This window comes from Felis catus, chromosome C2 (assembly GCF_018350175.1).
Source record: "Felis catus isolate Fca126 chromosome C2, F.catus_Fca126_mat1.0, whole genome shotgun sequence".
NCBI lineage: Eukaryota > Metazoa > Chordata > Mammalia > Carnivora > Felidae > Felis > Felis catus.
The window spans coordinates 55681934-55696887 of record NC_058376.1 but is presented as its reverse complement, the minus strand read 5'-3'; the positions used below and the strand labels follow the sequence as shown (position 1 = coordinate 55696887).

The 14954-nt window shown below is 37.3% G+C and overlaps 1 protein-coding gene and 1 long non-coding RNA gene across 3 annotated transcripts in view; one reads left to right on the top strand and one right to left on the bottom strand.

Moving 5' to 3' along the window:
- Window positions 1-14954, bottom strand: part of TRAT1 (T cell receptor associated transmembrane adaptor 1) — a 39203-nt gene that overhangs the window by 5583 nt on the left and 18666 nt on the right. For both annotated transcript variants that reach the window (XM_045036901.1, XM_006936023.5), the window contains 3 exons: window positions 11924-11960; window positions 4844-4905; window positions 1770-1858 (listed from right to left, as the gene is read on the bottom strand). In XM_045036901.1, coding sequence (XP_044892836.1) covers window positions 1770-1858; window positions 4844-4905; window positions 11924-11960 — 188 coding nt within the window. The remainder of the gene's footprint in view (window positions 1-1769; window positions 1859-4843; window positions 4906-11923; window positions 11961-14954) is intronic.
- The window catches only part of LOC123379946, a 55494-nt gene that overhangs the window by 35854 nt on the left and 4686 nt on the right, over window positions 1-14954 (top strand). The gene's annotated exons all lie outside the window — the stretch shown is intronic.

Below are 14954 nucleotides of genomic sequence, written 5' to 3'. Positions count from 1 at the left end.
GATCCTGCCTCAGGTCATGATCTCCCATTTAATGGGATCAGGTTTCACATCAGGCTCCATGCTGACAGAGGGTAGCCTGTTTGGGATTCTCCCTATCCCTCTCTCTGCCCCTCCCCTGCTCATGCACACACACATTCTCTCTCCCCCAAAATAAATACACTTAAAAAATAATTTTTAGTTCTTTTATAGTTATGGTGCTTTGAATCTCTACATTTATGATGGTGTGGTTATATTTTAACCTTTGAGATATTTTCTTTTTATTATGGATTTAGCAGATCCTATTATAACATGAAGTTTTTTTTTTTTTTAAGTTTATTTATTTTGAGTGAGACAGAAAGCATGAGCTGGGGAGGGGCAGAGAGAGAAGGAGAGAGAGAATTCCAAGCAGGCTCTGCACCATCAGCGTAGTGCCTGACTTGGGGCTCGAACTCACAACTGTGAGATCGTGACCTGAGCCAAAATCAAGAGTCAGGTGCTTAACCAATTGAGCCACCCAGGCACCCCAAAATGCACTTCTTCCTACCTTTTATTAAAAAAAAATTACCCTTAATTTAGCATCGGGTAACAAGTTTTGCATCAGAAGATGATTTCACATTTTGCTTAAACCTTACTACATCTTGGTTTCTTAAAAACTCCAAGAATTCTGATTTCTTAACTAATTCATAAAAGGAAAAAGAGAAAAACTCTGTATTAATGGGAGGTTTATAAGATATGACCCATCTTAGGGAGGAGAATACATTCTGTTATACAGGACTAAGTTTAGATCCTCTTTGTATGTAGTATCTGAGCACTTTAGAACATGTTTTTCATCCTTCTCAAGCCTCTGTCAAATGGAAGAAATAATGCTGCTTCCCTCATAAGACTCCAAGAAGATAATGCATGTAAAGCACATATAATAAGGTCTGACACATAATAGCTGCATTGGAAGTGCTGGGCCTATGACAATTTCTAGAGAGTAGCAAGAGAGCACAAAATTGAAGAGACAAAATCTGGGAGGAAAAAGAACTCTTTTAACTGAAATTTATGACATGTCAGCAGCATGTAGACTAAGAATTGTGAATGGCTTTTGATGAAGTCAGTGCTATGTCTGAGGAGGTTGAACTGATTGTGGTACAAAAGGGAACAACTATCCATTTTTTCTTGGGTTTCCATATGTTCCTGCTTACACTTTGTCCTGCCTAACCCTATACAAGCTATGTGAAAATCTCTTGCCATTAGCCCACGCCCATAGAAAATATACTAAAATTTATACTCATTTGCCTTATAAAATAGAAGTATGGTCTTTTATATCCAGCTCATTTATCTTTTAAGTAAAGCCCTCTCTCTTTCTCTCTCCCTCCGTCCTCCCGCCTCTCTCTCCCTATCCCCTTCTCTCCTCCCCTTGCCCCCATAAATTCCTGACATCTAGGTCTTTTGAGCATTATATATGTGCCAACTTTTGTATTTATCTTTGTGATGAACATAATTTTTTTTTCAATCTGAAAGAAAAAAGCTTCATTGACTAAGAAGAGAACCACTTTTCCTTTCAATCTATTGCCTTTGTAATGGTATACAATTCTGACTTTTCAAGTGTGGTTCTGAGCACTGTTTGCTTTGCCTTTGAGGTTCCCTTTAGAGCTCAGGTCGCAGAATTTGACGTTGATTCAACCTGTAAAATCTCGGGCTGCTTCAGGTGTGAATCAGCATGTGCTGCTTTTGTGTTCTTGAAACATGTAGCTGTGCTGTGATCTAGGCTGAGCTTGATCTATAATACAGAAAACAAAGCTCACCTGTGCAGGTGCAGTGGCTTTTTGCAGTTCATTTGCAGATCTCTCAGGTCGTGCTTTCATTTGTTCATAACAATTTTCATCCATTGGTTCTGATGAGTTGAAAAGATCATGATTTACAGTGGAAAAATGAAAAATGCTGGTGCCAATAAAAATACACAACCCAAACATCATATAGCTATAAATGTGAAACCCCCAAGAGTCATTTGATTTGTCATTTTTTGGAGATGCAAAAAAATAAGGAAGCACAAACCATTTTATGCTTCAGAATGTGGAGAAGTCTTTTGCCCTGCAGCATTACCAATAAGACAAAAGAAGGTCACTTAGGATAAAGACTAGATCATATTAATTTATGCCATTGCAGGACATGACAGGCTCAACTTAAACTACCATTTAGATGTTAGAGATCCCATGTGTTCTATTTAGCCATGATTGCAAATGGTGCACGGTGGTGGCACAGTATAGTGCACATGCACTGATGATTGAAATTTGGCAATTCTTTCCATAAGTGAGAAGTTTTACTTAAAGGCATTTTATTTATTTTTTATTTTTTTAAGTTTATTTATTTTGGAGTGGTGGGGCAGAGAGGAAGGGAGAGAGAGAATCTCAAGCAGGCACTACACTGTCAGTGCTGAGCATGATGCGAGGCTCAAACTCAGGAGCTGTGAAATTATGACCTGAGTCAAAGTCGGATGCTTAATGGACTGAGCCACCCAGGCACCCCATACTCAGAATCATTTTAAAACCTATGTCCTATTTTTTAATGTTTTTTTAAATTCTTATTTAATTTATTTTTTTCAACTTTTAAAAAAATGTTTATTTTTTGAGAGAGAGAGAGAGAGAGAGAGAGAGAGAGAGCAAGCAGGGGAGGGGCAGAGAGAGAGGGAGACAGAATCCCAGGCAGGCTCCATGCTGTCAGCACAGAGCCTGATGTGGGGCTTGAACCCATGAACCATGAGATCATGACCTGAGCCGAAACCAAGAGTTGGACGCTTAACCAACTGAGCCACCCAGGCACCCCTTTACTTTATTTTTTTAATTTATATCCAAGTTAGTTAGCATCTAGTGCAACAATGATTTCAGGAGTAGATTCCTTAATGCCCCTTAGCCCATCCCCCCTCCCACAACCCCTCTAGTAACCCCGTTTGTTCTCCATATTTAAGAGTCTCTTATGTTTTTGTCCCTCTCCATGTTTTTATATTATTCTTGCTTCCCTTATGCTCATCTGTTTTGTATCTTAAAGTCTTCATATGAGTGCAGTCATATGATATTTGTCTTTCTCTGACTAATTTCACTTAGCATAATACCCTCCAGTTCCATCCACGTAGTTGCAAACGGCAAGATTTCATTCTTTTTAATTGCCGAGTAATACTCCACTGTATATATACATACACCACGTCTTTATCCATTCATCCACTGATGGACATTTGGGCTCTTTCCTTACTTTGGCTATTGTTGATAGTGCTGCTATAAACGTTGGGGTGCATGTGCCCCTTCGAAATCTGTGTCCTATTTTTGAAAAATAATGTTTAGATTATGACTTTTGTCCCATATATCCGTGACAGTTCAGCCAGGCTGTTTTGAGGGTATGGAACTATGAAATGCTGGTCCTAAGTACTTAGAGTTTTTGTGCAACAGCCAGCAGACCTGTGCTCATTTCATCCTGTAGGGACATGCATAATAAATTATCCATCCCTTTCTTTCCCCCCAGATAGGCCTATATGAAAGGGAAAAGAAAGAGAGAAAGAGTGACTTGTAGGATGGCCTGTCACCTGACAGAAATGTGGATTTCACCACTTTGATCCCACAGAAAGAAAGATACATTTACTAATATAATGCAAGTTATCTTATAATCATTCAACCATTTCTGAAAAGCAACACAGAGGAGTGATGTTTCTCAAAGAATGGTCCATGGAAAACATGCATGACAATCACCTGGAGATTTGTCAACTAGCAAATTCCTAAACCATATTCTGGCCCTACTAAATCAGAGCCTGTGGGGTGGCACCTGTGTTCCCTTAGATACAGAAATTGCAGATATGGTGGGCTTTGCGCCACCAGAGTACGTAAGAATTGAAACCTCAGATATTATAGGTGGGTACCACGATTCTGCAAGGTGAAACAGGAGGGCAAATTATAGGATAGTCCTAAAAAGTAGTTTTGATTTCTCAGAGTATAGAGACTAGAAGACACTTGACAAAGAAGGGAAAGACAAAGATTAAATAATATCTTGAAGCCTTTAATAGTCTCACATCCCTAACTTTAGGAGAATTGCATGGTGTTTTGATACACAGAGATTCAGAGAGTTTAGTCCATTCCTGGAAATCTCTGTTAACCCCTAACTTTCCTATCATGAATTAAGTGAAGGACTTGTAGGGCCAGGATGTCGTTAAATACTAGCATTTACCCTTATGGCTACTCTAATCAGAGCTCTGGGATCAGATCATTGTTATCTGTTTTAAGGAGTTTAGTGGCATTTTGTTTTGGAGTGGTTGGGATGTTTCAAGGAATACGGAAAGCTGGGAGTTGAAAAGTACTTGTTACCTAAGAACAAAAAAATATAACCCACTCAGTGGCGATGTAGCTCTTTTCTTTCCCCATTTGCCCTCAACGTAGCACGAGATTCTCTACTTAGCCTGAGCAGATAAAATACAGGAAACCAGAGTACGTGTTCATTGTTCCAGATTATTCAGCGTAGATTTGCTTTTGTAGACAGTGCCAAGCACCGTTTCCCTGAGCTATTTTCTGTTCTAGAAATAGCTTTATTTCATAGAATTGTGTGTGTCAAAATTCATAGTAACAGGGTCTTCCTGTATTCACATTTCTTCCAGAGTAAAACAAAGAGAATATAGAAAAACAGGATGTTGACTTACACTGAGTATTTCAACACAATTTACAATATGTAGCTTTGGAAATATATACTAAATAAAATGCTAAATATTGTTGAATATATGGTTGCCATTTGGGAAGTTTAAATGTGATTGCAACCAAAAATAAGCCACCTCAAAATGCTGTGGGAGTAAGGGGAGGGATATTAATTTGTAGATAAATATAATTTCTGGAAACATAAAACTTACCTGGGACCACATCATCTAAGTTACCATAAATTGGTGTGTCTTCAATATAATACTCATCCTCCCTATAATAATGAAAAATAATTTATCTTATTAGAATCCACTTTACACACAGTTCTTAACTGGTTTCTCAGCTAAATTCAATATATGATTATATGTTCTTGTTTAACCTCAGCCAACCACGGTAGATATATTTATGATGCAAGAGCACATGTGTGCCTGCGTGCCTGTGTGTGTGTTCATTTGAACAGGGTTTGTTTGGACTGTTCAGATAATAACAGCAAATACTTATTTAGCATTTAATGGTTGTCAGATGTTACTGGAACTGCAAGTTCATTTATTCATTTATTCCATGCTCAAAACAATCTGACCAGATAGGCACTATAGCATTCCCATTTAATAGATAAGGAACTTGAGGCACAAAGAAGTCCTATAATGTGAAGGTGAGAAGACTAGTCAGTGTCAGAGCTGTGACTAGAACCTAGGTTATCCATGGTCTTAATTATACATTGTACTGCCTGTTTACGTCCCCAGACTATTACTCTGAATCATCTGCTGAAACTGTGTTTACTAAATACTAATTGACAGTGATGCTTAGGAAATAAAAGGCCGAAGAAATAGTGTAGAGTCAGGTTGGAAGGTGTAGCAAAATGATTGATTCACCTATTCTATCCAGATGTTGTGCTAAATGTTTAAATACATTATACCAAAGTTCTAGGGAAATTCTGCAGAAATATTATTTCCCACTTTACAGACGGGAAGTCTGAGAATCAGCTAGATTAACATTCTTTTCCCTAGCCTTATGTGTAATGCCAGCAATAAGTACCAATTCTGAAAGCTTTTCTTTATGCCAGTGCTCATTCAACCCTCAGAACAATTCTGAGATGCTTTTTCTTTTTAAATCCCCACTGTGCATACAAGGAATTTGCAACTCCTAGAGTTAAAGTGGCCAAAGACAAGGATAGTAACTCGCAGTGCTAGGATTGTAATGCAAGTCTGGTCCAAAAGCCCTAAATATTATTTGCTCTTGATGTTTGATTAAATTTCCTTACAGCTTCATCTGACTAATCCTTTTAGGATTAGAGTAGACATCTTACCATTGTCACCAGACAGTGACAATGGCCCTGGTGACCACCTTTCACAATGGCAGGCTGGCAACAGAGGAACATATCAGGCAGTGAGAGTGGCATTTCATAAAACAGTAGCAACTGCTTTAACTTTGAGATTACATATCATCATGAGCTGGAGGGAACTGCATGAAAAGAAAAAAAGAACACATAACTGATCTCAAGGCATAACACCTATATTACTCCCTATGCTTCTGAAAGAAGGTACAGTATATGTAAATAGTAAGTTGGTGTCCTAAAAAAAAATCAAATGATACCTGTATGAAATGGTTTGAAAAGTCCAGATGCTGGCATGTTTTTCTCTTATCTGATAACAAAGGAACTCATCTGTAACCTTTCTTTCCATCAGTAATTCAATACAGCTTAATACTGGGATATGGAGTAGTCCCTGTTCATAGTTTTTCTCTGGCTATGCAGAGAATATAATAGCAAAAGGTGAAGAATTTTTAATAAGACAATCCATCCATTTTCCTAGCTTACATAGATAGCAGATACAACCTGCAAATGATAAATCATGTCCAAAAAATGAATATCATTTCATTCCCTATGAATGAAAATAAGATGTGATTTATAATGCAGTGCCCTATGTCTACAGGCAGGTCTCAAATGATTAATCATCCGAAATAAACGATTACAGAGGAACAGTTGCCTAACCAACAAATTAAAAAATATATTTTTACTTGGCAATGCCAAATAGCTCCAGCATATTGAAAATATCTAATAAACTCTAAGCACAAATATTTGGCAGTGTTTTATGTAGAAGATCAACTACTATTAAAAATAGATTAATAAATAAAGTCATATCCTAGAGGCTAGTCCATTGTTCTGAACATGTCTGAAATGGTCCTCTGACCAATAAGCACATTTACTGACACTCCAACGTCTAAAATAATGTTAATGATATCTTTTACTGGGGGCCAAATTTCTACTTTAGCATATATTTTCTGTATTCCCTATTTTTAAAGTTTTAATTTCATCATTATTTTATTGTGAAGAAGTCCTTTTAGAAAAGTGGTTGAATACTTTATTATCTAAGTAGATTAAATAAGTAAATTCAGTTTTTAAAAAAATCAGTATTTCCATCTGAGTGACTTTGGACATAAATTCTCTAAGTTTCAATTTCCTTATTTATAAAACAAGTTTATTAAACTATTTAATCACTATTTTTCTTTTCAGCTCTGAAATTCTATGATATGAATGTAGGGTTCCAACATCCAAATAAAAATGGAAGATATTTCTATAAAACTAAATAAAGCTATTTTAAGGGGCCAGAAAGTTGTGAGGTTGCAAAAAGAGCAAGCTTAGGGGTCTATGAGGAATTTTGCTAAGTGTTACCTTGATTTGCTTAGTAGGCATTTCTTCAAATTGTCAGATATATATGTTAGGCTCCATTAGTGTGTAACGTTTTTTAAAGCCATAAGAAGAGATACAACTACTTTATGGAATGAGTATAGATAGAGAAGAGTTTCATGAGATTAGCCCTGAACACTCTGATGTCAAAGGTTCAGGAATCAGCAGAGGAGAAGGAGCCGCTGGTAAGAAGGAAAATCAAAGATGGAGGTGGGGGGGGGCACCCAGAGCCTAGAGAAGTAAGTGTCTCAAGAAGTAGAGAGCATCGATGTATCAAATGCTACAGATGGACTGCATACAATGACACTAACATTTGGCCATGTGGATTTCACTGGTGACCTTGACCAGAGCTGAGTTGGTAGATTACTGAGGGCAGAAAATTGAATAGAGTAGGTTCAGGAAAGAAGAGAAGAGGAGGAGAAGCCAGAAAATGCAGACAGAACATAGATGGAACTTTCATGTTTTGCCGTAAAAGGTGCAGAGCAATGAGGATGTAGCAATCTAGTATCAAGTATCTAGTATCTAGTATCAAGGAAGCTTTTCTTGTTTTCTTTTCTTTCCTTTTTTTTAATTTTTTTGAAGGAGACAATACTCTTTATATATTGAAGGGAATAATACAAAAAGAAGAAGCAATGATACAGGAGGAAAAAGGGAAAGTTGCTGAAGGGATGGGTCCTGAGTACATGCTTACTGAATTTTTACTTTCTTTGCCAGGGACTGTGCCATGGCTGTAGCTGTCTTGAACTTGGGGTGAGAGGACCAAGCATAGACCCCTGGTCCTGGGGAAGAGTATAAACCTTAGCAGTGGCTTTGTACAGTTAGAGACTAAGAACTGAATCCAGTGGTATTCCCTGTGAAGGGGATGGTCAATGGATTCTCAGAGCAGTGATATCTAATACTAAATTTTTATTCTCTTGCTCAGTGTTCCAATTTTCTTCTAAAATATCCATTCTTTGTAGCCTATTAAAGATACAGCACTTATATTGCCAGTGCTTTGGAGCACTTGAAAAGAAGGATCTTTCACCACGTTTTTGGGGAATGGACAATAGAAAGATCTGCCGGCATGAAGAATTCTAAAGATATGGGGAAAGACACCTAGAGCAGTGACACAGAGCTAAGTGTGACAAAAGGACAATCAAGAATAAGATTTGATTTTGGGGGGGGCGCTGGGTGGCTCAGTTGGTTGAGCGTCCGACTTCAGCTCAGGTCATGATCTCACGGCTTGTGAGTTAGAGCCCCACGTCGGGCTCTGTGCTGACAGTTCAGAGCCTGGAGCCTGCATCAGATTCTGTGTCTCTCTCTCTCTCTCTGCCCCTCACCTGGTCACACTCTCTCTCTCTCTCTCTCTCTCTCTCAAAAGTAAATAAAAATATTTAAAAAATTAATAAAGAATAAGACTTTTGAAACCTATCTGTACTTCTCAAGGATTTTTTTTTATTAAGTTTATTTATTTCTTTGGAAAGAGAGATAGAGACCGCATGAGTAGGGGAGGGGCAAAGAGAGAGGGAGAGAGAGAATCCCAAGCAGTCTTCCTGCTGTCAGTGCAGAGCCCAATGTGGGGCTCAAACTCACGAAATTGTGAGATCAGGAACCGAGCTGAAACCAAGAGTTGGGTGCTTAATGGACTGAGCCACCCAGGCGCCCCTCAAGAATTCTTAGGAAGAAATTCTTAAGAAGGGTTAGAGCATGGCTTACAGTTATTTGTACATTAAAACTAATAAACAGAAGGCTGGAAAATGTGGAGCTATTTTGGTTACAAGTGTGGCAGTGATCACAGTGAGGGCCTCAACTCCCTATCCACTTTGATGTCTGGGAAGGCTACTCAGAAGTTCTCTTGTCACAAGGATCCTCCCTCTTGAGAAGGGATGAGGACAGTTAAAACCAGAAGTCTGGTCCCGGGCACTAGGTTAGTGTATTTAGTAAAGAGGGGAAGCGAATGGAGCCTGCGGAGCCCCAGAAATCCAAGAAGTCATCTTAAGATGGAAGAATGGCTGAGATGAGACCTGTTTTGTCATAAAATCATGTTTCAGTGTCACCCAGAAGCAGACCGTGCAAAAAGCTGCTGAGAATCTGTCCTAAGTTTTTTGCAACAGACTCTGAAACTAAGGAGTCATGATGTGTTTAAAGTAGTCATAAACCTGAACTGATTTCTGAAATTAGAGGGTAAATATACCGTAAGCGGGCAGGAATTTTCTTAGACCTTAATTTTCATCTGATAAAGCAGTACCTTTGTTTTTAAATCAACTCTGCTTTGTATGGAAAGCATTATATTATAATCTGTATTTTTCAGATGATACAGCTGAAGTTCACCAATGCTCATTTTCCTAAGACTACAAGCCTAGTAATTACAAGAGTTTGATTAAAATCCAGAATTGTCTGGATCTCAAATCCATGATATACCCACTGTATAATACTTCTAACACAGATCAAAAGACCAGAATTGTGTAGAATTCTATTTTAAAGGAAAAATAAAGTGGACCAGAGGTAAATGCCAGGATGTGTGTATATGATTTTCTGTTAAATATAGATGCTACATTGTCTTTAAAGTGATCACATTTTTGACCTACTAGTGCAGGAAGGGCAGGGATTTGGGGAAGCAGGAAGACAAGATCAGAGAAGCAAAGTTCTTTCCCTTCTAGCATGGCTTCCCACCCAAACCACTGTTGGGTAGGGGTGGAAAGAGGGTGCAGTGGGGGAGCCCTAGCCTCAAACCGTCTAAGAACTGAGGAGGCGTCACTAATTTCACTTCTACCTAAGAAAGATAGCTTTTATTTCCACTTGCTGTTTTCATGCTGAAGTTTTAATGGCTAGAGATAATTTCACATATTTTGTTTTTCCTGGAGCCTCCATGCCCTTCCTACAGTGGTGATTTTGGCTCCCAGACTACATAATCAGAAATAGACAAGCTGTGAAGTACAGACATAAACTTGTGAATTAACATGCCACCCGCTTTTCATAGATAAAATCTGCATCACATATTCAAATTATGCTTAAATTGAGACTTGTTACAATAGATAACAGATTAAATCCAAGAGGGAAGGATCTACATCTTTGCATCTGTGCATCTCTTGTCTACCACAATTCCTATTTGTTGAACCAATATTTGTTCAATGTATGAATGAGTAAGTGTTATAAAAGAACCAGCCTCTTTTTCACATTTGCCCTATAGGTAAGGGCCTACTTACTTTGAGATGGGTATTTTACCAATTTTCCCTTCTGACTCTTAGCGTCCTGATCCAAGAGTACCTACCCAGTCTTTAGCAGAATGATCAAATCGCTAGATGTTCTATCACATTGCATCTTAATTACCTCTCAAATGATAATTATCATATAAATCTTCTAAGAGATTAACTTCTACATGGTTATATAGGATTTTCTTTGTCATGTTGTTTGTTGTAACCAAATCAGCAAATCAATCTTGATATGAGATAATGAATTGAAAATTATCTCATGTTATAGAACCAATGTTAAACTGTAAAAATAAAGATTTTCTTCTTTGTGTGAATCTGCCTGCAGCTTAGATCCTGAATCTGCCAGAGATATTTCCACATGGAGAAAAATTTTAAAAAGGTCTTTTTAAAGGCTAACAAAAAGCTTATAATCTTATCCTACCCAGTGAGAAAGCTCTGTGTTTGTGAAAGACCTTTCTGCCTTTCAGTCTACTATTTCAGAAAGGTCTTGAAGAGTCCTCTAGGAAATTCTCTATATTTAGATGTTTTTTTTTTAACCTAAAGGAGAAATTTCCAATCTAATAACACAGTTGGGCCAGAATATACTGTGCAAGAAAATGAAAATTCTTTACTATTGTTTATACCATAAACCTTTTTTTATAAGGAAAAATCATACAAATTTCCCTGCAACTAATTCAACAGGTGTTAAAGAGAATAAGTTATATCTATAACCATATATAATTTTAGGGTTGATTTATCACAGTTCCCTATTGATTGACATTAATTTTAAAAGGAGCACACCACGAAGCATCTTCATGTATTTGTGTATGTATGTGTATCTTTTTTTAATTTTTTACAACATTTATTCATTTTTGAGGGAAAGAGACAGAGTGTGAGCGGGTGAGGGGCAGAGAGAAGGACGCAAAGAATCTGAGCTGTCAGCCCAGAGTCTGATGCAGGGCTCAAACTCATGGACCATGAGATCATGACCTGAGCCAAAGTGGGATGCTTAAACTGAACCACCCAGGCACCCCTGTATATCTTAAATTTTATTAGGTATTGCTAGATTCCTTTTCCACCCTGGTTTCTTAAGGGCCACACAATTCTATATATAATCAGACTGAATTCTTACAATCTGATTTGAATCATAATCTAGGATACAGCCTTTTGAAATTGACAAGAATTCTGTAGATACCAGGTTAGAATCTCACTTTGTCCCTTAACCAGCTCTGTTATTGACTCAGGATGAGTAACTAGGGAAAATAATAACAGTATAGTTCTTCATCTTCAGATAGGAGTAAAAATAATTAAAACTCACTTTTCATTTTATTTTTACCCAAATGTGACAACCCCAAGCCAAACCTAAAAGCAATATAACATTTATTACTTCTCCTTATTAGTTGGGAATCATAATATGGAACTTATTTTCTACATACCTGGGAATGTAGTCTTCAGTGCATCTGTACATTTTACCTGAAAGATATTAAAAATAGACAAATTAAAGAAGTTGACATACATTTGTTAAATCTTCTTGAGAATATTGTGAGGGGAGCTTAGCCTCATTGTCCTCAGTATCAGTTAATATCTTAAATCAAGACAGTTGGCCACCACTACCAGATACAATGATCTTATCTCATTTGGGCCATTCTTCTCTCTTGGAAATTTGAGGTGGAAACACAACACAGTCTGGAAGTGATATAGAGCCTTCATGTGTGGCCATTTTATGCAGGGGAACACCAAGTGATGAACATGGGGACCTCTACCCCTGCCTTTCCAGTGGGCAATCCAAAGTAGGTGGGGCACACTGTCCCTTCTGTCTTCACATTCCATGAAACAGCTCTGCCTCCTTCTGTCATATTTCCCTCTTTGCCCTTGGATATTTGAATAAGCTTTTCTTCCCTACCAAAAACAAACAAAAAAATATGAAACAAAACAAATCCTAGAAGACTTATGTATTTATTTCTGAAGTGTCTGTTAACACTTCTTGTCACATGAACAGGAACATAAAAATTATGTTCAGGAAGTTGCTCTGGATGTGATTCTATCTCATCCACATGGGCAAATGCAAGTAAGGGCAGATGAAGATTCTAAGGAGAAGAGAACTGTAAAAAGTTGGGAACACAGTCTAAAAGTAACCAAAACAGTAGAGTGGGTTTTTAAGAAAAACAGTACACTGGTCTGCAGTGACAATACTGACCAGAGATCTGATGTAGGCTTATAAAAACCATGAAAAAATTATGTGCCAAGTTTCCAAAAGGAACCCACTCTTAAACCTTGAAGATGGTGGCTCAAATGCAAAAAAAGGAAGTATTCTTACTTCAAATTAAATATATATGTTTAAACTGGAAAAAAAAATAGTTTTAAGAATTTTTTTGATGAAAAGCAATAGACTCATAAAGAATTATTGAGAGACATTAAGGGAAAATTAGGACACAGTTTTAATAATTAAGATTAATATTATGAAGAAGTCTGTATTATCTGTTCATCAGTAAATTTTCTTAGATGTTTAATTGAATGGATATAGCAAATACTGTGATACGTGGTATATTTTGACTGTATGTTATTCAACCTGGCATTAAATAGAAAAATCTTGTGAAAGCTATTTCTATAAAAATGAAGCCCATCATTATCTGAGTGTCTGGCAATATCACGGAGAAAATAGTGACCAAAGGGTGATCTTTCAGTTTTAACATACAAAAAAAACACCGTATTGGTAGGGAACTGGCAAAAATATTTTCAAATGACTAAGTCACCAAACAACGAGGTAGATTATTTTTAGTTAGATTTATATGTGGCAAAGCTAAGTTATTCTTCAGAGAGGTCATTAACTGTTAGAGAAACATTATTGGGACAAATTATTAAAATCATCACGTTGGAGGATGAAATGGACCTGTCACATGTCAGTGTGTTTGGAAGAATTCTGTGAAGGACCAAATGTAGGAAGTTTTGCAGAGCATGTATACGTAGTGTCTATGGGGCCAAAAATGATTAGTGTGATCCACTTAGGATATATCTGAAAGGCTCCTCTTCTAGCCCACAGGCAATGCCCTAACATGACCTGCATATAAAAGATGCAGTCATTTCGACTACCTTCAGATTAGTCTTGTGAACATGAACACAGATGGATGTTGAGGGGGGCTAGAGAAGTCTACTGTTGCACAGAGCCACAAGTTAATGGAAACACAAGATCAGAAAGCTTCAGAAACATAAATAATATCAATAAACATAAGAAAAATTAGCTAGTATAGACGAGAATATTGAAAACTGGAAAATACAAAGTATGTGTTGAGTTCTTTTTAAATGACAGAAATGTTTATACCCAGGTCGTTAATTATTGTTCATATTTGCCTGGAATTAAAATGCATCTACAAGAATTTAGTCAAATGGTAGCCTGATGTAACATAGAAAAATTCAAGGTGAGAAATCAGAAGAGTGGATATGGGTAGCAGTTCTTCGGTGCATTTGCCATGTGCCAACATGCAGACCACTTTTAAAACTCTGATTCTCGGGGCACCCGCGTGGCTCGGTCGGTTGAACATCCGACTCTTGATCTCATCTCATCGTTCATGAGTTCAAGCTCCACGTCGGGCTTTGTGTTGTGTCATCACAAATCCTGTTTGGAATTCTCTCTCCCTCTCTCTCTGCCCCTACCCCACTCATGCTCTGTCATTCTCTCTCTCAAAATAAATAAATTAAAAAAAAAAAAAAAAAAAAACCCAGGGGCGCCTGGGTGGCGCAGTCGGTTAAGCGTCCGACTTCAGCCAGGTCACGATCTCGCGGTCCGGGAGTTCGAGCCCCGCGTCAGGCTCTGGGCTGATGGCTCAGAGCCTGGAGACTGTTTCAGATTCTGTGTCTCCCTCTCTCTCTGCCCCTCCCCCGTTCATGCTCTGTCTCTCTGTCCCAAAAATAAATAAACGTTGAAAAAAAATTAAAAAAAAAAACACTCTTCATTAAAAAAAAAAAAAAAAACAACAAAATACCTGTGATTCTCTTTATCCATAGAGATAGTAATGCCAACAGCATGTGAGTAGATGTAGAAGATAAATGAAATAATTTTTGTTAAAAACATTTTAGAAAATGACAGTTGATTTTCAATATTATACATTCTAAATCCAATCATATAATAAGCCACAACTTGACTGTGCTGATTTGAATTCAATCTCTTCATTAAATGGATTAGCTGAAAACAACTTGGTATAATTAAAATGCAATTTTAATTACAAGTAAAGCTTGATTTGTAGTGAAATGACCGAATCTCACTTCTGGCAAGAGGATTGTCATCAAGTAAGTGTTAAATTGAAAGAAAAAATTAAAAATAAACAAAGAATTTGAAGGCAAAAATAAAGAGTGACATTACTTAAATAGAATAAGAAAACATAGGCATGGGGTCAAAGGTTACCCCACACAGACTAATAGTTTTAAATGTTTTTTATTTTTATTTTTTATTTTTATTTTTGAGAGAGAGAG